Source organism: Toxorhynchites rutilus, chromosome 3 (genome assembly GCF_029784135.1).
Source record: "Toxorhynchites rutilus septentrionalis strain SRP chromosome 3, ASM2978413v1, whole genome shotgun sequence".
Classification (NCBI taxonomy): Eukaryota; Metazoa; Arthropoda; class Insecta; order Diptera; family Culicidae; genus Toxorhynchites; species Toxorhynchites rutilus.
In genome coordinates, this window is record NC_073746.1 from 38,586,807 (window position 1) to 38,614,553 (window position 27,747).

General features: G+C 38.3%; 2 protein-coding genes and 1 long non-coding RNA gene across 3 annotated transcripts; 1 reads left to right on the forward strand and 2 right to left on the reverse strand.

The window, feature by feature from the left end:
• Positions 1 to 196: 196 nt before the first annotated feature.
• LOC129773046 (zinc finger protein 62 homolog) lies at positions 197 to 15,793 on the reverse strand. Its single transcript, XM_055776597.1, has 6 exons — positions 15,186 to 15,793; positions 14,456 to 15,133; positions 11,995 to 14,397; positions 1,989 to 2,123; positions 1,750 to 1,871; positions 197 to 1,692 (listed from the first exon to the last, which is right to left on the reverse strand). The coding sequence occupies exons 2-6, from the start codon at positions 14,585 to 14,587 to the stop codon at positions 222 to 224; spliced, it is 4,263 nt and encodes a 1,420-aa protein (XP_055632572.1). The 5' UTR covers positions 14,588 to 15,133; positions 15,186 to 15,793; the 3' UTR covers positions 197 to 221.
• Positions 15,064 to 27,357, forward strand: LOC129776290 (cell division cycle protein 20 homolog). Its single transcript, XM_055781838.1, has 5 exons — positions 15,064 to 15,201; positions 21,187 to 21,349; positions 25,326 to 25,445; positions 25,513 to 26,346; positions 26,410 to 27,357. The coding sequence occupies exons 4-5, from the start codon at positions 25,531 to 25,533 to the stop codon at positions 27,205 to 27,207; spliced, it is 1,614 nt and encodes a 537-aa protein (XP_055637813.1). The 5' UTR covers positions 15,064 to 15,201; positions 21,187 to 21,349; positions 25,326 to 25,445; positions 25,513 to 25,530; the 3' UTR covers positions 27,208 to 27,357.
• LOC129776291 (uncharacterized) lies at positions 17,813 to 19,729 on the reverse strand. Its single transcript, XR_008743077.1, has 3 exons — positions 19,531 to 19,729; positions 19,379 to 19,464; positions 17,813 to 19,321 (listed from the first exon to the last, which is right to left on the reverse strand). It is a non-coding gene; the product is annotated as an uncharacterized LOC129776291 (long non-coding RNA).
• Positions 27,358 to 27,747: the final 390 nt, after the last annotated feature.

Consider the following 27,747-nt stretch of genomic DNA (forward strand, 5'->3'; position numbering starts at 1 on the left):
AGTCATACTAAATAACACAATGTTTTACACAGTTATACGTCCCAGCATGAGGGTGCAGCTTTTTACTTTCCCAAGCACTATTTTTCGATTTCAATTGGAAAACGAATTAATTTCACGGTACTCACGTTTTGAACCACACTGAAAAGTACCAATCTTTGTAGGCGGTCATCTCAACCAAAGGAGCAAAAAGCATCAGTTGATGTTTTGCCTTTATTGTTCTCTCAGTGCTCGTCACTCCTGTGCTGCTTCTGAAGGTGTAAAATGAGTTCCCGCTTACGCACGTAAGCTGCTGGGCACTGGTTACACTTGTGGGGCTTCTCACCAGTATGTATCGACCGCTCGTGTCTTGCTCTGTCAGTTGCGTGCGCGAAACGTCGATCACAACCTTGCCGACAGGCGAACGGTTTCTCGCCGGTATGTACCCGAACATGTATATCCATTGCTTCCTTCGTTCGTAGCTTTTTCGGACAGAAGCGACATTCCCACGGAAAGAACGCACCATGCACATTTCTGCAGTGTCGCTTCATCAACATTTCATCCCGGAAGACAAGTTTACAACCGGCCTCCGTGCAAGGCACGCTTTCAAAAGCTACATGTATCTTACGATGATGTTTGAGACCAGATAACTTCCAGAACATTTTTCCACATACTTCACATTTATGTTCCGGCTCTTGTTGGCTATGTTCCTTTTGCTCGTGATCGCGTAGGATGTGGGCCTTGTAGAAACAACGGCCACATTCCTGGCAAATGTGTGTATCGCGGTTTTGCTTATAGGATTGGTGCAGGATAAGTTTGGAATCGTTCTCGAACACACGTTGACAGACGGGACAAGTATGTTCCAATGTTTGTGGATCTTGCTGCAACCGAGCAAGTTCGTTCTCTCGCCGTTTCCCCTCATGAGCTTCCTGTACATGGGACATTAGTTTATCTCGACTGTCAAAACCTTCCCAACAACGTACGAAGCAGCAATAATGGGTAGAGCTCGAATCTGTCTGATCGTTCCGCAATGATTTTCTATTTATTATATGACCGGTTCTCGCTGAATATGGTTTTCGATTGACCACGTTGTTTGTTTTCTTACCATCTACATTTACGTACGAAAGCGACCGATGAGCCAAGATATTCTTCTGATGCGTCAACAAGTGACTTTTTTCAATGAATGACTCGTTGCACATTGTGCAAAGAAATATATCGCTGTACGAGTAATACTCTATATGCTCAGTGAGTTCAAGTTGTGTTTTAAACTTTTGATAGCAAGTAGGACAAGTATAACTGCTGTCGGGATAGTAATTGTGAGAATGTTTCGCTTTCGAGTGTTGAACCAACTCGTCACGGTCAGCGGCGATGAAGCTGCATCCACAGCATCGGTCTCCGTTGAGTTCTAAATACTCAAAATGGTCAAAATTGATTCTTCGAGCAATAAGCTTTTCGGGAGGCATGTCAAATGGGAATTTTATCATGTCCTTATTTTCTTCTTGCACTTCGTCTCTAGTTTGCAGTGCTAGTTCAGAAGGTGTCTGATCTTCGTTCAGCTCAAAATCATCCAGCACATCATGAAGGAAACCTTTGCTATCCTCGCTATCCTTATCATAGTCGTTTGAGCATTCATCCAAAAACTCGTATTCGTATTCTATTTCTTCATTGCATGTCGTCTCAGTTTTCACGTTGGATATATCCCGACTAGAATTATTTCTGAAAACATGGATGTTGGTAGAATGCATCAGATTATAATATTTTCAAGCTTCTTACCCACATAAGATTTCCAGTAGCCTCTCCGACTCTTGGATTCGTTTGCGAAATGCGACGGCGGATCTGAGTTTCTCTGCGCAATCGTTGCAGATTCGCGATGGTTTGCCATCGTTCTCGACAATCTGGAGAAACAATATTGTGAGTTTTGAGTTTTTAATATTAAGTACACTTTTTTTCCCCTGTTGGATGTGAACCACTGCGTCCATTATTCTGAACTATTGTGGTATAAGTACACTTACCGGAATGTCTGCAAACTCAGACATTAATCTGGCCATATTTGAACCATCATCGTCGTTGAATAATGAAACTTCCGACGGGCCCTTGCAAACGCGACATGGCATTGGCGGGTGATTGTGGTCCATCAGATTTATTGGCTAGACTTTGTTATTGAAAACAATTTTGTCACAAGAAACTACGAACTGATACTGAAGGGTTAAGTACACAAAATTACCGAATTGACGTTAGGAGTTTACCACAGTTTACCTAAGGATCACAATGGGTGAATAACGGTTTTACTGGTATTTATCATTAACCACATGAAGGTAAACATCCTGTCGCATGAGCAATCATGAAATAGGTTTTCGGAATGGCACATAGATTGCATCGTATCTAAATTTTATTTCAGTTTTCAATACAGTAGAACTTCACTTCGGATGACAAAAATCACCGATAACGCAATAAAGGACTGAAAATGAAGTGCAAACGCGAAAAAAAGATATTTCATATGAAATCTATGTTTTATCAATACAGAAATTATTAAATTATCCATCTATGAGGTCGTGCATATTGTGTGAGGCAAGATTTGCCGTCTCATATATCACCCTACATTATATGCCGTCATGAACTCGATCAACTATAACAAACGCAGCTCCCGTCAGAGAGAGTCAAACAGCCAACGAGGTGAGACGTGTATTCGTGCTCCGGGCGCACTGAGTGATTTCCAGCGGCAGTTTCAAGTTACACATTTGGTGATCGTGACAGGTTTGTTGTGTTATCGCGTAATACAACTATCAAAACAAAAAATCTCTTCGAAATCACTCATTGGCATCTATTAAATAATCTGGTGCGACCTTTGAGGAAGTGAATCCAAAGTGATAGAGGGTGCTCAGGGAAAATTGAGTTGAGTCGCAATTTTCTATGTCCGATGTGATATAGCCCAGCAAACATTAAATCGTATAACTTTGCACATGATAAGTTACATATAATTTCGTATCAAATCACAATCGCATAAAATATCAATCAAAATATCGATCATATATATCTAAAATCGCATAAAATGCAAAAACACGATTTTCCATGTCATCGATGGATTGAGTGGTAACGTTGTCGTATCAAATCGCATATTATTCCAAAAAGCAACGCATATCGTTATATACGGCTTTATATGCGTACAAAATATGGCATATATGTATATCGCCTCCACTTTTGTGTGTATATGCTAGTTATCTGCATCATATATCATACAAATGTGTCTTGGTTGTATGTATATCGCCTCCAATTATACCTATTCATACGACTTAATGTTTGCTGGGAGAGATGTGTATGATGAGTAAGCAGTGAGTTGTGAGCAGCAAAAAGTGAAAATGCGAGTTGTGAGAACCGCCGATTATGCTGGAATAAAATGCGTGTTGTGAGAACCACAAACATCAGTGAAAAAGTCGTGTTGTGAAGATCGCCGAATTAAATAAGTGCCGAGAGAGCCATTTGAAATAGATAGAATTATGATAACCAGCATGTTGAGAGTACAGCTGGTTTTAATATTGAAGCGTCAAAGGTGAAAAATATCTAAAGATTTCGACAGTCATCCACTTTATCTGAAATTACATCGAGAATTTTGCGAGAATGTATGCTCCCTTGTGGTCAGTTATCACTGCGCTGACATGAAAATGTGGAAAAGAACATAAAAGCGCATTCAAGCTCGTTAAGCAACTCAAGATTCTTTCAGCGAAAACTTTGGGATTCTGTTAGGAGCCGAACAAAACTATTTTGTTTACAGATGGCATTGGGCACTATATTGACTCAAGTAAACAACGAAGATACACCACTAAGAATAAGTTTTGCATCAAAATCATACACAGCAACTGAGAGGAAATATGCTCAAAATAATCAGGAGGAGTTGAGCGTAGTGTAGACAGTGGAGTACGTTTATTGTTGGACAATGTATTTTGCAAAGAAATAAGCCCGTATGAACTTTGCTACTTAGACTCGAGGGACAATGAATTTCTTACCGAGGACGAAATTTGTGAATGCACGAAGCGAGGCGAAATTATGATATATGCTATTCATTCCATGGGAACTCAAACGTGGCCAATGAGCTTGATGAAATACAAATCCGTAACGGCGATCTGGATTTCACAAGAGGAATCATAGTGGAAAATGGGTGTGCCGACATCCCCCAACAGGCATGTATTTCAACAGTTGCAAAATAAAGTACCTTAGTTTTTTCACATGCATAGCAATAAACTTCCAAGCATCTAGGTACGATGATTGGAACGCATTACATCAAAATAAAAATCAGTAGAAAAATATTGCTTTATTAAAAATTTCTCAGAAATTGAGTCATAAATTATTCTGTTTTGTTCAATATGATTGTGAAGACACTTTTCGTGTCGTATTCATATATTTGTAACAAACACTTGGCTTCCCTGGCTATGAAGTTCAATGTTTACATTTAATTGTGTTGTTTGGAAATGTCCATTTGAAATTCTGCAAAATTGTTCAATTACTGAATTGAATTTGATGGTTGCAGTTGAAAACATACATTGCTTATGCAATTCTAGTTTAGCCGTAAAACAATTTTTGAAGATAAACGCGGAATAAAGGTACATGTTGCTTTGAATCAGCAAGATGAACAAACACACTATATAACGACACGACAGATTCATCAGCGAGTGCGGCCGAACGGTCGGGACAGACGAGCTACTCGTCTGCTTTTAGTCGAGCTCAGCTTCTGGAATATGAAAAAAGGGACGAGCGCTCGTCTTCTGGAATAGGGCCCATAGTATTTTTTCGAGAACACACAACAAAAATATAAAAAAAATGTAAGGGGTTGTATCTAGGACACGACCGCATATTTTCGACGCAGAACTACGCAATTATATTATGCAATCCACTTGTTTACCACTTCGAATATTATTTTAGAATGCATCGAAATTGTTGTAATAGATTATGTTCTTCGTTACAAATAAATTTAATGAACCTTTGATATGATGCCTAGGACTACCAAAATATGTGAACGGAAAAATTGTCAAACGATCATTGTGTTTTACATTTCCATCTGAAAATATTGCACATCTTATGTTCAAGTAGTTCTCAAACCGAGAAAGTTCATTCACCTCTAGTATCTGAAATGACGATTTTCCAAGGCTTCTAAGTTTAAAAGTACGTTTCAGGGAAACATTCCGGTCTGCACAACGACAAGTGAGAACAAAAGTACCCAACACCAAAAAATACCCCCAACTTGCATGTATTTGCAAAGTGGATTCCCCCAGGCACATTAATTTTGAAGTCCGTGTTAGGGAAACACAGTTCGATGGAAACAAAAATACCTCCGACTTGCATGTATATTTGCAGAGCGGATTTCCACAGGTACATCGATTTTGAAGTCTGTGTTGGGGAAACCGTAAATCGGGCCAATCAAAACTTGGCAGTTAGGGCGTTTAAAAAACGCTTAACATTTTACAGTAATTCAATTGTTCTTCTCATGAAAAATAATATTTTATTAATTGTGATAGACGCGTAGAAATATTTTCTATCAATTAATGAAAACATATTTCCGAACTGTTAATAAATATTCGAGTTATAAGCACTTGAAATACTAGTAGTGTTAGCACACAAATCGGCAGAACAAATGTATGGGAAAAAAGGAACTTCTTCTAGTTTTCGTTTCTTAAGCCGTTTAGAGATTAGCGGATTGTAATGTTTAGCATATCAAACAAATCTTAGAGAATTTCCGATTCGATTAGCATACAAATCATGAGAATTCGTTCACAGTGAAAATAGTTATTAACGTTAACTTTATTTCAAAAAAACATGACCTGTTTTCTGATGACCCTTCCTGAAAGACGTAGTTCTACGTCAAAAATCCAGGTAGAGTTCACGAAATAGTCGACACGAGATGCTACCTGTTGGGATTCTGCTGCCAATTAATCAACAGTGCCCCCTAGTCTGCATCCCGTATCGACTGTGGTGCATTCCTGTCGACACGAGAGGTCATGGGGTAGATGATCATTCACCGCTATAACGATCGACCCATTTTGTCTGTCCCTGACCGCCACAATTATCGACCCGTTCAGAAACGCTGCTCTTTCTTGTGTTAAAGCATCAAATGCACAAGTAAAAACACCCTTTTCAAGAATATTATACCATCTGGAAAATTTCATACCATCTTATAAAAGGAAATTGAATCTTACACCGAAAAGAGCTTTTTTTTGCTGAGAGTGAAAAGGAGAGTTTAAATTTTTTTTACTGCATTTGATGCACGCTGTGGCTCTTATTTTGCTCTCTTATGGCGGGTTTACATTAGGGAGATCTATAGCTAGAGATGGATTCATTCACCCGAAAAAAGATGTAAACGGATGAGAATATTGTGCGATTCACATAGAACGTTACGGAGAAGAACGTCTACGTTCCGTCAACGTCTCCACCAATTCACACATGCAGTCAATGCTTGCACCAGCACCGTCACGTCAAATGCCAAACGAATGATTTATTTAATGTTACACTCATACCTCGCTATACGGCCGCTCATGTTTTCGGGCATGTTTTCGATTTACGGTCTAAATAAAGCTATTTTCGACGTCGATATACAACAGATTCTTTATACGGTTTTTCGCTTTACGGCCAAGTTTCGTGGAACGTATGTAGGCCGTAAAGCGAGGTATGGGTGTATTCAAGGTGTCGCCACCTAAAACAATTTCCAATTGCAATGTCCTCTTTCGAATCAGCATGCCTAGAATCAGTTCTAAATTTTGTAAAATTCAATGAAAATCATTGAATTCAATTATTTAAATGCTTAAACCCCGTAGTCTGACCCTTATCCAACAATGATAATATAAAGACTATTTCTCTCAGCTAGTCGCGAATGATTTTCACTCCGAAATTTGGAACTAAGAGATATGTTGGCATAAAAAGTACAGCAAGTTACTTATAATGCGACATGCCGAGACACCACTCAGTGTCGCAGACGATTTTGACCAGTAATTGAACATTCGTGACTGGTGGGGACTTTCAATGTGGGTCCCGAACTCAATGTTTACAAAAATGTCCAATTAAAGGTAAAAATGTCCAACTAAACGTGTTGCATCACAGGTCTGTCCAATTAGCTAAATGTCGAATTAGATGTAAATTACTGTACAACCAAAATCAAAACAAAAGCTCAGACAAAAACCCAAGGAACCGTCCCTCTTCGTCAATTATTCTTTTCTACAAATCCTGCCGGTAGTTTTCGTTGAGCGTATGCTGACCGGTCGTTACGTGGCCGATGTATATGAATGTTTCCATAATAACTGCATGGTAAAATGACTGACGTAACGTGACGTAACGGGACGTGAACGTGACGTGGATGTTGTATGTGATTCGCACTTATATATGATACACTTCTTCGACGTACAGGTCGGACTCGATTATGTATGATTCGATAATATACAATTTTAGACTCCATTACAGTAATCGTTCGCTAACTGGTCCTGGTTTAACTGGTCTGCTTTTTAACTGGGCGAACGTTAACTGGTCCTTGGACCAGTTAAAAAGCAGAACTGGGCGAACGTTAACTGGTCCTTGGACCAGTTAAAAAGCAGAATTTCGTAAACAATCGACGCCATATTCAAATGAAAGATTTGCTGTGAGGGGCATTAGAATGTAATTTGAAATATTATGAAAATTGACATTAATTTCGCATTACAAAAACATTGATTAAATTACTGAAAAATAATATCCTCAAATTATATTTCATACATGTTTTCGCACTCAATGCCAAACTTCCATTGGAATCCTTTTGTTTGTCCAATTTCATGATCAATGCGAATCAAACAATTCATTGAAGTTCCCCTCAATTTTATTTGAGGTTTAACATGCCGGACCAGTTAAAACGCGAATGTCGATAACTGGTCTTACCTTTTCGCCCAGTTAGTGAATGTTTACTGTATATACAGTTCAATTTTTTTTTTTGGATTTCAAATATGACAAGAGAAAATGAAATAGGTCAACATTAGAGTGAAAGTTAATTGGCTTTTACGAGTACAGTAAGGTAAAAATCGTGGAATCTTCAACTAAAATCTACGATTTTAGATTCACCAGGAATTGTTTAAAATGATATTGCAGCGAAATTAAAAAAGATAAAAGTTGGATGTAAAACACATTGTAGAGCAGTTAGAGAGCTTGAATTTGGTTGATGGAAACATTCATGCTTGTTATATATTTTTTGGATAAAATTAAGAATATCACCTTAAAAACCGCAAACATTGAAGTTTTTCACTTCTAAAGTGTTACTTAAATCCACTAATTTGGAAGTTTCACAACTGTATCTTATATAAAAAAATTTTATCTTTCAAATCGAAGCAACAGAATTGTCCTACGTAGCACAATTTTTGAATTAGAGTCAGTTTAAGGCAAACAGGGCCCGAAACAGAGAAAAAGTTCAATAACTTTGTCATTGTTGGAACTCGAACATTCTACGCATATGTTTTATGCGGATTTTTATTATCAAATATGATCCTTAATCACATTCTGGAGTAATTAGGATTTTTTATATGAGAAAGGTATTTTATGACTTTAAGGGGATGAATCAAAAATCAAATTCTTCTTTTATAATTAAAAAAAACCGAAAATATGTGTACAAAAAACGAATAAAAAAAATTATTTTTGACTCGATTATATACAGGATTGGATTATATACAGTGAAAAGAAATCGAAGACTGTATATAATCGAGTACGCGCTGTATATATGTATAGAGTGTATTGAATAAATTCAGGCATATGTAAACGCTGGTGAATTTCTCACTGGTTAGAAATCAGGTGAATAAATTCACCGAAAATATGAATATATTAATTATATAAGTTCGTGCTATTGTAAACGGTTGATGCGATTTCTATAAATCTTCCTTACATTGCTATGACATATGTATTGTACTCAAACTCGCCTCTCGCTTGAGTAAATACAGCACCAGTATGGGTTGATAGCGCATTGAATGAAACTTTTAAACTCATTTAACCCATTAACGACCAAGCTATAAAAAAATTTTTTTAACGATAGCCATTGCTGTAATTTTGGTTATTGGCGTTACAGAAACCCCAATCTTAAAGAAATATTTTTTTCCGTTCTTCAGTTTTCAGGAAAATAAGAAAAAATCGATAAATCGCCAAAAGAAAACATTGGGCAAAGCCTACATTTTGTTATCCTGTAGGAGGTCCAATCTAATGGATTTTTTCCTACATAATAATGTGTTTACATATTTTTGCATTTTATTAGGTTTTGTTTTTTTGTTAGGTTATGTACTTTCCGCGCATAGTTGCTTAGAACGGATTTTTTTGCCCGATAAAGTTATACAAAATTGAACGCAACTGACAGTGAGTGGTAGCTCAGAAACTAAGGTACCATTTGATGCCAAATCCTTACTATATGGTTATTATCAAAATTGCTGTTCGATTTTTCGAACGCTTGGCATAAAATGGGCTAAAGTAATGTATGGAGATTTAAAATAAATTGTAAAATTTTTATTTTGGGTGTAGGAGAGGGATTGGGGAGAAGACCAACAAGGGAAAATCGTAACATCTAACATCTGACTTTAGTGCCGGTGAGAGATGTGTTGGCTCGGTTAGACCTTGATTACATGTCCCATATATATGTTTTCCTTAAAGCTATAGATGTGCTCCCTTGGCCGAGTGGTTAGCGTCATAACTAACATGCCGGGTGTTCGGGTTCGATTCCCGTTCTGGTCGGGGGAATTTTTCGTCAAAGAAATTTCCTCCGACTTGCACTGTGATCACGCGTATTCTAGAACTTGCCACTCAGAATGCATTCAAGGCGTGTTATTTGGCATAGAAATCTCAACTAAGTACTAATAAAAATGACGCAAGTAATACTACGTTGAGACGGTGAAGTTCCTCTAGGAACGTTAGTGCCATTGAAGAAGAAGAAAGCTATAGATCTTCGTGTGTGATTGTCTCTACATCCTTATACCCTCCTTTCCTTCCTTTGCGGATAATTCGTCCCCTTGCTATAAATAGTAGAATAAGTTGAAATGTAAATACACTATAGATGTTGGGGCGAAAAACGATGATTTTTCTTTGTCGGACACCGGGTTCTTAGCAGCAAAAAACACTGTAACTATAGGTTTAGCGCAGCTTTAAACTGCAAATATATTTTATTAAATATGGCTTCCATAGTGGAGTTTTCAATTACTTACACATTCGGTGTTCTTACGATAAATAAATTTGGAAGAAATTCACTGATTCAACAAATACAACGATATCTCAACTACAATATGCGAGCAAATACGAGTTTTGTAATCTACGTTTTAAATCTAACAAAAATATTCGTCACTGTTTCAAGTTTGAACTTGTATTCTCTTTAGCGTTCGTTGCCGGAAAAAGATTTCTCTTTCTCTCTCTTCTTTTCGATGACAGCTCTCACACCGCGTTCGTCGATGACATTTGCCGTCAAGTTGATTTAGGGTGACCATTTGGAACGCATACTTGGAACAGTGCACCCAGCGGCAACAATAGATTTTTTTTTTTTTTTATCCAAAATATATATTTTATTAAGGCTCATATGGCGTCAGCCTAACGGGGCCGGGAGTTCAATATTTTGACAATGTTTGCTTAGACTATGTTAGTAATATGTAACCGATTACTCGCGGTTGACTCGAGGTTAGTATTACAAGTGTTCTCATAATTGGTATGTCGCAGTCTTCGATGCTCTGTACGTGTGCCCGACACGGGATACTTCCTATTGGGATGCAGCTGACCATTAATCAGCAACGCCCCCCTAGTCTGTACCCCATATCTAGCGTGGTGCGTCTTTCTCGACTCAAGGAATCCAGGATAGAATGGCGGCGCAATCATCAGCTCGTGTAGAGTTGTCATGAGCGGTACAATCTTTGGCTCTTGTTGAATAATCAGTGGACTGCACAACCTTCGGCCCGTGCATCTGTAAAGAGTGTGTGTATGTATTGCCGCGACTAAGTAAAAGTTTATCGATCGGATAGGAGGGATATGAAACGGGGACACAACGAAGGAAACATCATTAAACGTTGACATCGGCGTTTCTGAGGAACAGGTATAGATGAAGCAGAAGATCAGGATCCCGGCTACCTAAGATATCCCGGACGGGGATATCCGATTGTCTGCCTTGTGCTCTCAGTGCTCTAGAGAGCTGAGAGCGAGCAGCATGGAACCGGATACACGACCAGACAACATGCTCGATGTCGTGGTAGCCATCGCCACAATCACAAAGATTGTTTGCTGCGAGCCCAATGCGATAGAGATGCGCGTTTAGGTTGTAGTGATTGGACATAAGCCGAGATATCACGCGAATGAAATCACGACCTACATTCAATCCCTTGAACCATGCACTCGTCGAGACCTTAGGGATAATCGTGTGTAACCAACGACCGAACTGTGACAATAGATATACGAATAGATTTAAGAAATGTGTGTTCATCAACATTGTTACAATTTCCTTATATCCCATCCTTCTCCTAAAAATATGTCACCCTTCTAAACTCGAGTACACCGCGAGTAATCGGTTTTCCACCTTACTAACCATAGATCTAAGAAAATTGTTTATATATATATATAGTTTTAAAATTATATTTAAGAATTCGGCTCCTTTAAACTTAAGTAACTGAGCCTGTAAAAATAAACGAATTAATAAAAAAAACATCTGACTTTTTTTAGAACAGGTATAGAGAAAGCATCTATCAGGATCCCAGCTACCTAAGATATCTCGATCAGGTATCTCAGTTTGTCTACTCTTTGTCGTCAGTATTTTGGATAAGGCAGTCCGATAAACTTATCCACAGTCAGTAGGGTTTGATTCATACGCAAGAATATTCGAGAGCACACGTGTTCAGTATTTAACAGTAGCAGTGTGGTTTCGAGGAAGAAGCGTGTGCATCTGGTGTCAAAATTCAGCAGATTTGTCAACAGAAACAGTAAAAGTAAAGCATGCAATGAGGAATGACTATAACGTTCTCAATAAATCAGAAGAGGTGAATTCGAATCATTAACAACCAAGGGCATTTATTCATCTTTGTAAACGGACTCGTGAATATCGATCTCCATTTTGAACCCGCTTTGCTCAACATCTTCGATACACGAATCATTATCGATTTCACCCACGGAATCCCCATTCAATGCGGCCATCACAGTGGGCCCTAGGTCACGCAGAGTTTCAATACCATGTTCATCCAGCCGATGTTGCTTGAATTCTGAAAACTTATTATATCCTCCAGAACATATGTCACATGTGTACAGTTTTGATTTTGTGTGTATACGTTCGTGAAGCCTCCTCTCGCGATCTCGAATAAAAGAAGAAGAGCAGAAACTGCACTGGAAGGGCCTTATTCCGAGATGCACTTGATTCTCGTGTAATGTTCTGTCGCTGGTTTTGAAGTAACGCTTATCACAATATCTACATTGATAAGGTCTCTCCTTTGTGTGAGTTAGCTGATGTGACTGGAAGATATTCCGGCTCGCGAATGATTTCGGGCAAAGCGAACACTTGAAAAGGCGCAACGTAGAATGAACCGTGTTCATATGATCATTCAAAACGCTTTTGCGAAGAAACGCACGCCCACATATGTCACAAACAAACGATCTCTTGTTACCGTGTACCTCTTGGTGATTTTTGAGACCACCAACTGTAACGAAGGCTTTATCACACTGCGTACATTGGAATGTGGCTATCTTTCCGCAATTACTTCTCTCGTGCTGAATAAGGTTCGATTTAGAAACATATTGCGCACCACAAGTTAGGCAAACATGTTTACGAGTTCTGTCGACCATTCGGTGTCGCGTGTAAGCCTGTACATTTTCGAAACCTTTGAAACAAATATCACATGCCGTGTTTTCCGATTTTCGGCTCTGTGTGTGCTGAATACGCAGAAGTTCATGAGCAGTCTCTGCATGGATTTGAAGTTCTTCATAGGAGTTGAAAGTTTCATAGCAACGTGCAACACAACAAGTCATATTGTCGTCCTTCGGCTGTTTTTTCTTCCGTTTCGTTGGTTGCTTATGCGAGAGGTCTCTATGGGCATTAGTCGTGGTGACGTGTTTAACTATTTGTTTCTTATCTGGTGTTCTATACCCACAATCCTCAGTGCGACATTGGTAGTACAACCTATTCTGGGCTTGTGCCTTGTGCAGTGTAAGTTGGTGGGACGTAGGAAAACAATCGAAACAGCGGTTGCATTCAAACTGATCTTCATTATCAATAGAAGACAATTTCTGACTATGTTCCTCTTCGATATGTCTACGCAATTCAACTTCGCTGTCGCATACCACATCACAACCGCAGCATCCAGTACTTCCAGCTGAAATCTCTTCGAATTTATCACCGATTTTACTACTGCTAATCGCCTCATCATGATCATTGGTAAGCACTATATGACTTGTAAATTTACTATCATCTGTCAGTATCAAATCACAAAGTTTGCAATAGTAAATTGTTTTTTGATTAGCTGATTGGATATGTTTTTCTAATTGCGCATTGTTTTTGAAACACCGGTTACATGCTTTACATTGATGCTTTTGTTTATTCGAATACGAAATGGAGTGCTCAAGTTCGCAATGGTTTTTGAGCTTTTCGATGTCATCAAACATTTCGTAACAACCACAGCATCGTTCGCCACGTAAATGGTAAACTTTGTGGCATGGTAAGTCATCAATGGAATCTATGAACACGTTGTTGGGCATTTTTGATTCGTGTTCTGAATCTGCTCTGTCCGTGAGAGCGTCCTCCCCATCATCTGCTGTTTGTTGTTCATCGGTTCGTTCTTCATTTACTTTGTCGACAAACTCTAAATCTTCTGCTTCATCAAGATATTCTATCTCATGCTCTTCATCGGTTTGTGGGCAAACTATATCTGCAGCATCGAATGAAATAACTTTATGGTTTGATTCCGCACGCATTTCAATGATGTTATGACTGGTTTCTAAATGCCCGAAAATATCGATCTTCGATCCTAACATTAGTCCACACAAGCGACATACATTATAACTGTATGGTACATCTTTTCCATGATCCATCAGATCATTACGATTAGGGTAAATTTGCCCGCAAATGGGACACAGATGTGGAGCGGGGTTTTTTTCCTGTTTCTTGTGGGCGTTCAACGAATGTATTTCTAGTTCTGACTCCGTATTGAAAACTGCATTGCAACCGCAACAACGAATACCTGTTATTTGTACCACATCGTGGTACTTACCAGTTTCAACAAATCTATATAGGTTTTCTGTAAGGTCAGTCAACTTCATGTCTATTGTTATTTTCATTCCACCTTCTTCCTTAACATGTTTGGTCTGGGTTAGCATATTACGGAAAGCCACATCCGAGCGTTGGCACTGCTTCCGCAGTTCGAACGCATTATCTAGGCGAATCAAGCATTCTGTGCAAATATTTTGTGGTAGTTTATCGTCGTCAGATATCTAGAAGATTGTTTCACCGATTAAACAAAAGTAACATAAGATGTAATTCAAGACATACCATTACTTCAGTACAGTCTATAATCATGTTAGCAATAACTTCTTCCTCGCCGTTATGAATTTGAAACAGCGATACTAATTCCACAGAATCCTTGGTCATACAAACTCGGCAGTAGGCATCCATGCTGGCCATTCGTTGAGATTACCAAGAGATTTCGAATATTCCGCCGAATATGTTATGATAAACAGAAATGTAAACAATGAAATTTCATTCACCCGCAGATGAACGAGAAATTTTTAATTATGATCAAAGTACATAGAATAGAAGGTAAGGGATATCTCCTGTGTATACACACGGAGAGCGCATGCGCATTGTGCTCCCGTGGCCGAGTGGTTAGCGTCATAACTAACATGCCGGGTGTTCGGGTTCGATTCCCGTTCTGGTCGGGGGAGAAATTTCCTCCGACTTGCACTGTGATCACGCGTATTCTAGAGCTTGCCACTCAGAATGCATTCAAGGTGTGTTATTTGGCATAAAAATTTCAACTAAGTACTAATAAAAATGACGCAAGTAATACTACGTTGAGACGGTGAAGTTCCTCTAGGAACGTTAGTGCCATTGAAGAAGAAGAAGAAGCATGTGTTACACACACAACGAAGTTAGTAATAACAAATCCTCAATTAGTTCGAAGTACTGAAGTTTTTTCAATATTTCTCGATTTTAAAAGTTCCAAAAATCCTGAAAAGAGACAAAATCGTAAGTCGTGCCGACGGTAAACACGATAATATACCGCTTTTCCAGTGCAAGTAAGTTTTTATGTGGTTTTTTATCGATTTCATACTGAACAGGTTTTGTTTACTTCAGCGAAATGTTGAAGTACCACGTCCCGCGATGCCGGAACAGAATAATTTCGAATGAGATAAACTAATCGGAGACGTTGTCAGTTATCCCATGCAGGGCTAGTTATTTTCGAAGCTAATACATGTGATTGAATTTTATTCATACAACTCTCACTTCCACTACAGTCATTTCCGGTGGAATTATTTCAGTGTATCGGGGTGATGGGAAACGAAATATTCTCTACGCATACAGTAATATTGATTCTTTTGTTTCGTTCCTTTCCTCTTTCGTTCTCTTACAAGTATAAAAGCAGAAGCTTTCACTGACGATTAAAACTGCTTGAACGGGTTATATTTATTTTCATTTCGCATGTTAGAGGATGCTTGCTGCTTTCAAACGTATGTTTTATTTTACCAAAATGGATCGTCGCGGTCCGTGTTCAAAATTCTTCAATCACTTGTAAATAACATGTTTCTCTGTTATTTGGAATACATGTTTGTTACAGAAAATGTAATAAAATGAAAGACGGCACAGATCGGACTATTCCTTTCTCGAGTTTTTCACCCTCTCTAAGGGTGAAAAGAATAGTCCGATTTGAGCTGTCTTCATTTTATTATATTTTTACACAAACATACAAATGGACGCACAGGTGCGCACAAACGCGCACACACAAGCACATACACGCGCACAAACGTGCACACGCACAGACGCACGCACGGAAAGAATCGAGCACGCACATAAATACGCACAAATACGTGCACACGTACGCACACACACCCAAACATGCCCATGCACAAAAATCGCGCACACCTGCACACAAGCAAGAAAAAAACACGCGCAAACGCACGTACACACGCGCACACAAACACGCACAATTGCGCGCAAACACGCCTACACATGCCCGCGCATAAAAAAAGCACACACCTGCATGCAAGAAAAAAAAACACGCCCAAACGCACGCGCACACACGCACACAAACACCCAAAAAACGCGCGAACCTACACAAACACCCACACAAATACACGTGCACGCACACAAACAAGCACAAACACAAACATCGGGCTGTCGAATACTCGGCTATCCGTACTTGAAGCTGACCGGTATCCAGTATCAGACCAAACCACTATCCGTTTCATCACTAATTTCACACTGACAACTAGCGCCGGTAAATAATTACTCCTGCAGGCATACTACACAACCCTCACTGCACCGTTTTCATTAGTTTCAGTGAATAAGTTTCGAATGCAACAAGGAAACATTCATTTCTATACAAACTGCCAGAATACATGGATGCTTCAAATTAATTTCCAAGTGACGATTTCTAACGTCGCTTTTGTTTGCAGAATGAAAGGAATCAACGTGAAATGAAAGGAATATGTACGAAAGAGACGAGATATTTTTCTTATTGTGCGTGAAAAGAGAATAGATATATTTTTAGCCTGCATGGTTCTGGTTCTATTCTGTTCTGTGTGATAATTTTACAGTTTTAAATTTTAAAATAATTAAGTAAACTGCTATTTCATCATTTCGAAACATTTTTGGAGACAGTTCTTGTATTATAATTTGAAAAATTAAAAAATGTTTAAATTTATTATATGGATTCGATCGATGGTTTATTACTATTTCTTGCTTTTTTCCTTTGCCTACCACACTTGAACAAAGTAGGGAGTAGACTACCTTCTTATTCCACGTACTTTGAATTATGATATGTAAATAAATATACTGTGGTAATTCATAAAATTTTTACACTCACGAAAAAACTGATACAACTGTCAAAGAAAATTAGAACACAATGTATGTTCACACTAGAAAAAAAAATCGTATCTGGAGAAACAGAGAAGCCAGAAGGATTACTTGTATCATTTTTGTTAGACTGGGCGCAAATTGAGAAACGTATAGCACTCGTGAACTAAAACAAGAGTGCCAACACGACTCATATGTGCTACACACGTCACGTGTAGGTACGCATATTGAGTCGCAGTTTGCGCAAACAACGTGCCACTCGCATTCAATGTTAAATCCTAACATAGTTTCGCGATATATTCATTTTTACTAACATCACCTCCGACCTGTACAACCATTCAACGTCAGACTCACGGCGCTACATAATTGTTCACCGTCACGATCATCAAACCCGGCATGACCAGCACGAGAAACTGTGGTTCACCTGAGCATCACGCGAGTCGCGCCTTCCGAGCGCCATTTTGCGTCACCAGGCCAGTTTGCGCCGTTCTATCTGTTTTCATTTGCCACATAAACAGAAGGTATGTCGCGCAAAGTTACTCGCGCATTAAGCGTTTCAATTTGCGCCTAGCCTTATGGGCACCGAATCGTCGAGACGACTTCGAGTGAACCGGTCTGAGGCCGAGTCGTTTCTACGTTGATGTAGTGGTACTGACTCAAGGTTTCACAGCTACAAACTCTAGAATACGCGTGACCGCAGTGCAAGTCGGAAAATAATTCGTGGACGTTTACAATATCGCTACCCCTGTGGCGTGGACATTCTTCATCTTTCAATTAAAAATCAAGGGACTTGTTAATTTGCAATAGTATTCTATTTTATCTTCAATTTTTCCACTAACATTACTCAAGAAACTATTTGTTACTAAGTTATACGAAATTTAAATTATGTTGTTTTGATTTACCGTTACTTAAATCCGCATTATAACATCACCTTCGCGTACTATGGAACCTTCAATATAGAGAATTCTCACACCAAATTAATCAGTCGCTGCCTTAAGCTTCTGCGATATTTTTTAACCATTTATCATTATCTTATATGCATGGAACGCATTAGGTGGTGATGAATATGCTTTCCGGATGGTGTCAAAAACTTACGAGGCAATTGGCTATGAGGGGAAGAACTCTTGAAACAACCTCATACTTTACGAAATTGTAGCTTTTAAAGAAAACACGACACAAAAAATCGATTCTATTCGAAATTCTATACGAAAAAACCTAAGTGGTTTGTATCCAAGACATTGCTCACGTAGAATTACGATTATTTTATTCGGTTCGCTTGTTTATCACTATATAATTTCGTCGTGCGTCGAAATTTTAGAAATAACCCTTTAGAAATCCAGCAAACATACGATTAAACTAGCGTATATGCATCATCGTATCCCTTATCTTGGGTGGTATATGATGCACTTAGCTAAACTACACATACAAAAGAGGAGGCGATATACATACATGACAAATGCTTTGCATAAATATACTATTTATATTTGCATCTTATACGACTATTGTCGTACGAATATACGATTTCTTATACTCACACAAACAACCACATGTCGGAAAATATTTTATTAAATTATTATTGTTATTATTATTATTAATTCGTATCAAATAACAATCGTGTGAAATATCAATCAAAGGATGCATCATGTGTATCTGAAATTGTATAAAATGCAAAAACACGATTTTCTATATCATTGATGGATTATGCCATATATCGGTATAACGATCAACCTAGTATCGCGATATGCAGTATTATATACGTACATTCTATTCATTTTATATAGTATTGTCGGGTAAAATCGCATATAAGTGAAAGAAGCTTCGCATATCGTTATATACGGCTTTATAAGCGTATAAAATATGGCAAATTCATATATCGCCTCCATTTTTGCTTATATATGCTAGTTATAAGTATCACATATCATCCAAATGTGTCTTGAATACGATTTAATGTTTGCTGGGTTTGAAGTATTCTAACAGGTTGGTCAATACGACATAATCACTCTACAGTCATCTTGAAACATTATTGTGTTGTGTTTTCAAAGAAAAATAGATATACTAGTTGCAGCTAAATACCACTGAACTTATTGAGAAATTTCATAATTTCGAAGGTTTCTGTTAAATCTATCTGTTTCATAGTTCAGGTAATCGCTTTCTTTCGTACTGTTTTCATATGCTGCTCCCCTATTCAATTTAGTGATCAAAAGACCGCACCTTGTACCATAGATCCGTCTTGAAATGAAGATCAACAATCTAGATATTGGCAATAGGCCAATGAGACAATGAGGAAAACGGAAAGTTTCCGGGTAAACAAACTGTTTATTCATAAACAGGATTAAAAAATTCCTATAAATACATTTACAATTGTTAACTGCTTTTGGAATTCAAAATAAAGGAGCTTACGTTTAATATTCCAATTTCCTCTTTTGTCCTTTCAATGTCCTTTCAAGTCTTTCCGTAATCTTGAGGTTATCTTTGAGAATAATTATCTGTAAGTTTATGTCGGTAAGGTAATGAGGTAATTTTCCTGTTTCTCATGTAAATATTATAGTCACCTTGTATAGATATAGCACTTCGAAAAACTACTTTTAGCACTAAATAACTAGAAAGTTAGCACTAGGTAAGTATTTAGCAAGTAAGGTAAGTATGTTTAATAATCAATTTCTTTTTAATTTCAGCTCTGTTAACCACTATTATTTTTCTTATCAGAATGGCGCCCGAGGAAGAATGGAGAAAACAACAAACAAATGACAAGTTTACGTCCGAGAGCCCGTACGTTGACGTTTCTCGCTGCTCCCGCTGAATGCAAGGTGGTTCATATCTCAAGGTGAGACGCGCCGACCAAGGGGTCGTGACACATAATATGATGTAACATAAACTGACCAGACGTCCCGCGTTACGCGGGACAGTCCCGCATTTCAACAAAATGTCCCGCGAAACGTCCCGCATTTGGCAAAAGAAACGAAAATGTCCCGCGATATCAATATATTTCAATATTACAATTTGATCATGTTGATTTCATTAAATGGATGAACCACACAAAAAAACTTTTATTTGACAGACTGTTCAAGAGATCTTCCAATGCATCCAAAGATTAATACGTTGAGCTGGTTTCATCGCACCGACAGTGTACTTTTTGTTTAGAGAGTGTCAAATGGAAACGACAGCAACAAAATTAGAAAAACTTTTTTATAAAAGTCCCCTATTGATCCGCAGGGACCAACGTGAGTCAGACGAAAAGTTCATCTTTGGTCCCCTAGCTCGGTCAGGGCTCAACGTGTGAAATAAGCCGGAAAAACTAGTATATACGGAACAGGAAGAGACAGGGTTGTTTGATGAAGTATCGTGAATGAAACGCTTGGCGGCCTTACGGAAGTTGGCCGGAGCCTCAACCATGGTCCATGAAAAGATGTATGTCAGCGTGTTCTTTTACCTTTTCGTGGCTTTGGTGGTAGGCTGTCTCTCCATTTTGTCCATTCGCCCAAAAGTTTTTTTTGTAGTTTTTTTTCATCGCCTTCCGAAATTAGTCCATTTTTTTAATGCATACGTTAACACTAAAATCGATGAAAAATGGATTGGAATTTTCGAGCGTTCGATTCGATAATTGGAAGAAAATTGTAGAATTTCAATCGTGCTTGCCATACCTAAATGCTCTGATCGAGTGAGAAATTTTCAGGCGTAAACAAAATCTAAACCACCGAAAAATCACAACTGAGTGGTAAACTATGGTTTATGTTCATATAACGTATATACATAACGTTTTGTTTTTTGTGTCCCGCGTTAGACCATCTGGTCACTTTAATGTAACATGTCCTCAATCACGACTCAAGACAGTATTCTAATTAGAAATTTAAAATACTCAAAAGTTTATTTTTCATATTTTTGAAGTTTATGCATTCAAGAATATACCCTAGAAAAAACTTTTCTAAAATCCCATCATTTACAGTGTATTAGCCATTTTAATGCTGTTGCATCTAATCTAGTACGGCATTGGCACAAAACTTCAAACGCGAAACTAGTTTTTTTTTTCAAACTGGCGTACCCATCTCGAGTTCTTTTGTGCCGATTTATGTCGAATTTATATGAATACAATCTGTATGCATCTGTCTAACGCATGAACCAATAAAAATTATATGTTTTTTAATTCTACTATTTAAAAAATGCGGCACCTCTATTGATTCAAAATCTGTCCGATTTTTTTTTTGTTTCAGATAACCACTATTGCTGGAATCCTGTACGTCATGGCATTTGATTGACTCTAGGTAGTGCGGACTGAATCAAAACGGCTGTCAGAAAAGATCCAATTGAAATGTCAAAAAAGATCCAATGATCAGGAGTGTTATTTTTCTTATGATAATCAACACTATGAAAAAGGTATTGTTATCAAAGGCAAAAATAATTAAACTTATAAAATGAACGAACTACATTTTTCCATCAATTTCTTAATTGACCATTGCATCTCTGAAAGAGCAACTTATATTGCAAGGTATCAGAACCTCACAGTATATAAACAACCTACGAATAACGCTTAGTTCACTACAAGATTTTAATGCGGGAGCAAAATTCGACATTGGCTTACATAGGTTACATAGCAAAAGTGAATTGTATTGGAGACGTTTTTTTCTAACGTCGGTGAAAACAGCTTTGCTAGTGAAGCTGACCTAATGAAATCCGCTTAATTATGATCCGCTAGTCCTGGTGATGAATATAACGGTAAAGCAATCTGCGCTTCGTGTTGATGATGGACGTAATCTTCTGAGTCAACTATCGGCTTAATTGTGGAAAAGACATTGCGGTTTCTCGCGAGGTTTCTTTTCCGGATGAAATGTAACGATGTATTTGTAACCTGTAAATGTGTTTGAAAGGTTTGCTACACTTTTGGTTTTCAATAATTGAAACATTGTACTTACTCCACAGAAACGGGAACTCTTATTCGGAACTAGTTTGTCGTCTCCGCAAAAATCGACCCAGCGCGTCTGTAAATACGTTTCCGAAGGTATACGACAAAGGTAACGCGAACATTTTCACTCGTATTCGGGCAGCCTTTCACTGAGCAACGCATTTTCAATGTCCACTTTCCCTGATATATTATTTCTCCGAACGAAATAAAAACAAACGAGTCACGTAAATGTTTGCTCCTGCGATTTGAAAACATTCGATAAAAAGTGGAACGAAGAGTTGCCAGATAATTTAAAAAAAAGTCTGTAATATAAGAAAGTCTGTTAAAAATGTGGAAATTTCTGTAAAAGTGTGCGGATCTGTAGAAATGTCTTTTAGCGTTAATTTTCATAGATTCATTGATATTTTGTACATCGCGATGCACGTAAGATTGTCTTTTATATATTATTGTATATTTTGTATATGTACATTTTGTATATATACAGCCATACCATGCCAAACCGATATAGTGGTTCTCAGATTTCGATGAAAAGTGGTAGTTTTGTTCCTTATCGCAAAACATTAGACCCGTATTTTTTTATTTTTTCGTTAGGGTGACCATTTCCATTTTAGGATGGTCAGAAAAATAATTTTTTCCCACTATTTCCCAAAACTGACTTTTTTCAAAAATTCATAACTTCAGAACCACTGAGCAGGTTTAGATTATAGACATATCTCAATGAAACCAATGAGCTATCCTTTTTTGAAAAAACATTGAACTTGCCAAAAAAATGGATTTTATTTTTGTAATTATCGATTGCATTTGTTTTTCATTATATTCATGGGTTTGGAATATATTTTTTATATTTTTCTTGAAAGATGAGGCTGTTTTACATAACATATCTCGATTTCAGAGATGCAATTTTTTCTCGTTTTTGAGATATGATTTTTCAAAGTTAACTGGTGGTCCGAAAAATAATTTTTCCGCTTGAGAACGCATGAAATGGCTGTATATATGTATACTAGCTGACCCGGCGAACTTCGTCCCGCCCAAAATTATTGTTTTGATATGAAATCTTTAGAACGAATTTCTAAACATTTTCTCATCACAACATTGTTCTATGGGCAGAATACAACAAACACAACAAAATGAAGATGGATGAAAAGGGACCTTTCCTTCATCGGATTTTGCGATTAGCAACACATTTGGCCTTCCATTTTTACCATTTTGATTTATATAGATAGACGGATGGAAGATATAGGAATGCGTTGTTTTGCCTGAAAATCCACTTGTAAATAACATGTTTCTCATGTAAATAACATCAACCACTTGTAAATAACCAACCACTTTGTAAATAACATCAACCACTTGTAAATAACATGTTTCTCCGTTAAATGGAATAAATGTTTTATACAGAATATATGATAGAATAAAGACAGCCCTAAACCGGACAATTCCTTCCTCGAGTTCTGCTCTTATCAGCACTTCTGGCGATCCTTTTTTTTTGTGTAGATAGAAGAAGATATAGGAGTGCGCTTCATCACATGAAAATCCATTTCTACTTTCGAACAAAGATCAATTTCGCTAGCGCAAACATCAAATGGACTAACAGCACTTGTCACTATGTAATTGTAGAACATATGGGAATTGATTTTCCGAATTTTCCCTTTTTCCTTCAGAGTTTTCCGAAAAATTTTCAATTGTCATGTTTGGTTGGAATATTTTTGGTTGAAATATGTGTAATATTTTTATGGTACCCCTCTCCATTCCAGAGAAAAGAGGGATGTCATACCATCATAGAAACATTTCTCATACCCAAAAACCCTCACATCCCAAATTGTGCTTGATTAGTTTTCGAGTTATGCAGAAATTTGTGTTTCGTTTGTATGACAGCCCACCCTTAGAGAGCGGGAAAAGTGTCTAACCACCATAGAACTATTTATTGTACCCTAAACCTCCACATTTGGTTTCTTTTGCTTGATTAATTCTCGAGTAATTCAGAAATTTGTGTTTCATTTGTATGGCAGTCCCCCCTTGGAGAGGGGGTGGAGAGTCCAACCAACATAGAAACATTTATTGCACCCTAAAACCTCAATATGCCTAATTTGGTTCCATTTGCTTGATTAATTCTCGAGTAATTCAGAAATTTGTGTTTCATTTGTATGACAGCCCACCGTTAGGCAAGGCGCAAATTGAGACGCATGTAGCGCGAGTAACTTGGCGCGATATAGCGCCTGTTTTTGTGGCTAATGAAAATAGATAGAATGGCGCAAATTGGCCAGATGACGCGAGATGGTGGAGCGCTCGTGAGGCACGACTCGCGCGACGCTGTGGCTGAACCACAGTTTCTCGTGCTGGTCATGCCGGTTGTGGTAGTTGTGTTGGTGAACAATCATATAGCGCCGTGGGTTTGACACTGTATGGCTGTACTGGTCGGGTGATTGTGTTGGTAAATAAATATATCGCGCAACTCTGTGTTAATCAGTCATTGTATGCGAGTGGCATGTTATTTACACCAAACTGCGACTCAATATGCGCTCCACCACGCGCGCACGAAAACCTTCCCCGTGCCCAAAAACCCCTACATATCAATTTTCATGTTGATCGGTTCAGTAGTTTCCGAGTCCATAAGAATCAATGCTCATTTTTCGTATACTCTTTCGGACCAATGGTGCCAATGTTTCCCAATTTTCTTATTTATACTTCTCATGCATCTGGATCATTGTAAAAGACATTTGGTAACGCTGGTTCTTTTCGCTCTTATATTATTTTCCTCTCCTTGTTTGTGGAGGAATATTCTCACGTCTTGCTCGTGTGTATGCGTAGTCCATGAATTAACTTTCACACAGAGCCAAAGCTTTACCATAACATGAGCAGATGAAACACAAGGATTTTATAATCGATTTATATTTACATATACATATACCTATTTTAATTATTTAAGAATTTATTCTCTTATCTTCATCTCATCTCCTACAAAAGTGTTAATGAATTACTCAAAAAATAGGTCTAACGTCATGTGTATTGATATAAACTAAATATGAAAAGTTTTTATGTATTAAAATATGGAAAAATGTCATACGGTGAGTCAAATATATTTGATGTGAGGAATAGAGCATCTCATTTTCATAAACCTGTGAAATATTATTATATCCTAAAAGTTTGCAACAAAAATTAAAAGTATTTTACAAATATGTCTGTGAATTTACAAACATCTGTAAATCTGGCATCTCTGGTGGTATGAGAATTTATTGCAAGAAATCGCTTGAAAAAATGCATGAATTTGCTTGAAAATGAAGTGAATTCAGTCCGCACCACTTAGGATATACATGACCTAGCTGGTTTTCTATGAGGACAACAAAAAATGATGATATGCCAGCCCCTTGGATAACACTCAAGTTTTATATTTCTCACATCGAGTTTGGCAACACTTGAACTATACCACAGTTTAATTTTTGAAATTGAATGCAGCCTAGAAAGCAAACGAAGAAAACGAAGACCGAAGAAAGCGTTAAAATCCGCGGCACTTCGCTGAGAACAAAAGGAGGCGAGCGAAGGAACAAACTAGGTTTATTTGTCGAACTGTACCAGGTAACAATATTTTAAGCTGATTCCCAAATGCATTATATGTTCACATTGTTTCTTTGTTTTTATCCAGCTATAACGAATTATCAACATGTCTCAATTTAATTATATAAATGATCTGAACAATATCATCACAATGGATGGTGAGCTCACGAAAGGTCCAGCGCCCCGGTGGCAAAAGAAATTAGACATGTCAGCTGCATCGGCCAGCTTTAACGCCAGTTCGATGAACACCTCGCGGCAGAAATTGTCCATATCATTCAGCAATGGACAGCAATCGATTCCCGCCGGTACTCTTAGCGGTAAAACCCCGAAAAAGCTTGGTGGATCGGGCTCGAGAAATTCACCTACAAAATCTAAAGGACAAACCCCAAGTCATAAGCAGCCATCAGGAGGCGACCGTTTTATTCCGAATAGAGTAACAACCGATTTCGACTTGGGCCATTTTATGGTGAAGCAAAACGAAGCCCGGAAGGAGAATGATTGCGACGGCAATGGAGAAGAGGCACAGGGCAACATTAGCCCAAAGAATGCGGAGCGAATTAAGATTCTTTCAGAAGCTATGAAAGGCTGTGATATCAGTAAAAAGCGCATTTTGTCCTACCAGACAAAGGCACCGGCAGCTCCAGAGGGTCACATGAATCCACTGAAAGTTGTGTATTCTGTCAAAACGCCAATGTCTACTAAAAGTGGGTCGCGATTCATTCCCAATGCGCCTGACAGGATCTTAGATGCACCGGATATAATCAACGACTATTATTTGAATTTGATGGATTGGAGCGGAGATAATGTGGTGGCCGTAGCGCTTGGTTCTTCAGTGTATCTCTGGAATGCAGCCAGCGGGACAATCGAGGTTCTGTATGAGAATGAAGGTAGCGATCATGCGTGTTCCCTAGGCTGGATTCAGGTAAATATCGATTCAATTGCAAGTATACCAATTGGATATCAAATTTAGTGATTCTTTTTCTAGGAAGGACATATTCTTGCTGTGGGAACAAACACTGGAACTGTCGAACTGTGGGACTGCGAACAAATGAAGCGTCTCCGCGTTATGGACGGTCATACAGGTCGTGTTGGCGTATTGGCCTGGAATTCGTACGTTGTTTGCTCGGGCAGCAGGGATGGCACTATCGTCAATCATGATGTACGCACTCGCGATCACAATGTTGCTGTACTTCGAGGACATTCACAAGAGGTTTGTGGATTGAAGTGGTCTACAGACGGGAAATACCTAGCTAGTGGAGGCAACGATAACTTGGTGAATGTGTGGAGTGTAGCGAATGGTGCGCCCCATACAACAACTAATCCCGTGCACGCATTCAATCAACATCAGGCCGCTGTTCGAGCACTGGCATGGTGCCCATGGCAGCCAAACATTCTTGCTAGTGGAGGTGGAACCGCCGACCGGTGCATTAAGTTTTGGAACGTAAATAATGGGCAACTGATTAACTCAGTTGACACAAAGTCCCAAGTTTGCGGACTATTGTTCTCCAAGAATTATAAAGAACTGATTTCGGCCCATGGCTACGTAAACAACCAACTAACGATTTGGAAGTATCCATCGATGACGAGGCAAATAGATCTGATGGGACACACCGGAAGAGTTTTGCAGATCGCTATGTCCCCAGATGGTACCACCGTTATGAGCGCGGGAGCGGACGAGACGTTGCGGCTTTGGAACTGCTTCCAGCCGGATCCACTGCTTACCAAGAAAGAGAAATCTGCTACCCGGGAGAAGCCGAGTCTTCTGAAGCAGAGTATTCGATAAGCATTTGTTATTTATTTTTGTCTGACAATGTTTTTCTACTATATATTGTGGCCATGACTGATGTGTTTCTTTTTTTATAATAAGCATACAAAGCATTTTGTCTGATATTTTGAGAAAATGATAGTAAATGAGTAATTTTTTTTCCCAAAATATATATTTTTATTAAGGCTAATATGGCATTAGCCTGACCTACCGTAATCTGCAGAATCGGGGTGTTTACTTTTTTGTTAGAGATCGATAAAGAATACCAGATAGTTCTGTGAGACTGCGATGTATTACAGAAATATGAAAAAATAACTCCGTACATGATTGAAAACTTGTGATGCGATGAGATCAGGGGTGGCATTGCGCATTTCGAAACAAGTAACTCGTTTCGAGAAAATTCGAACCCAAATCGAAATGGTTTTAGTGTTATGTATATTTTTTAAGTTCATATTTTCGTTGTACTCGATTTAGAGCAAAATTTGTCTCGCAGAGAAATGTAAAATCTTTGGGTTCGTAAACAAAGCAGTTCAAAGGCATGTCAAAATGGTCGAAACG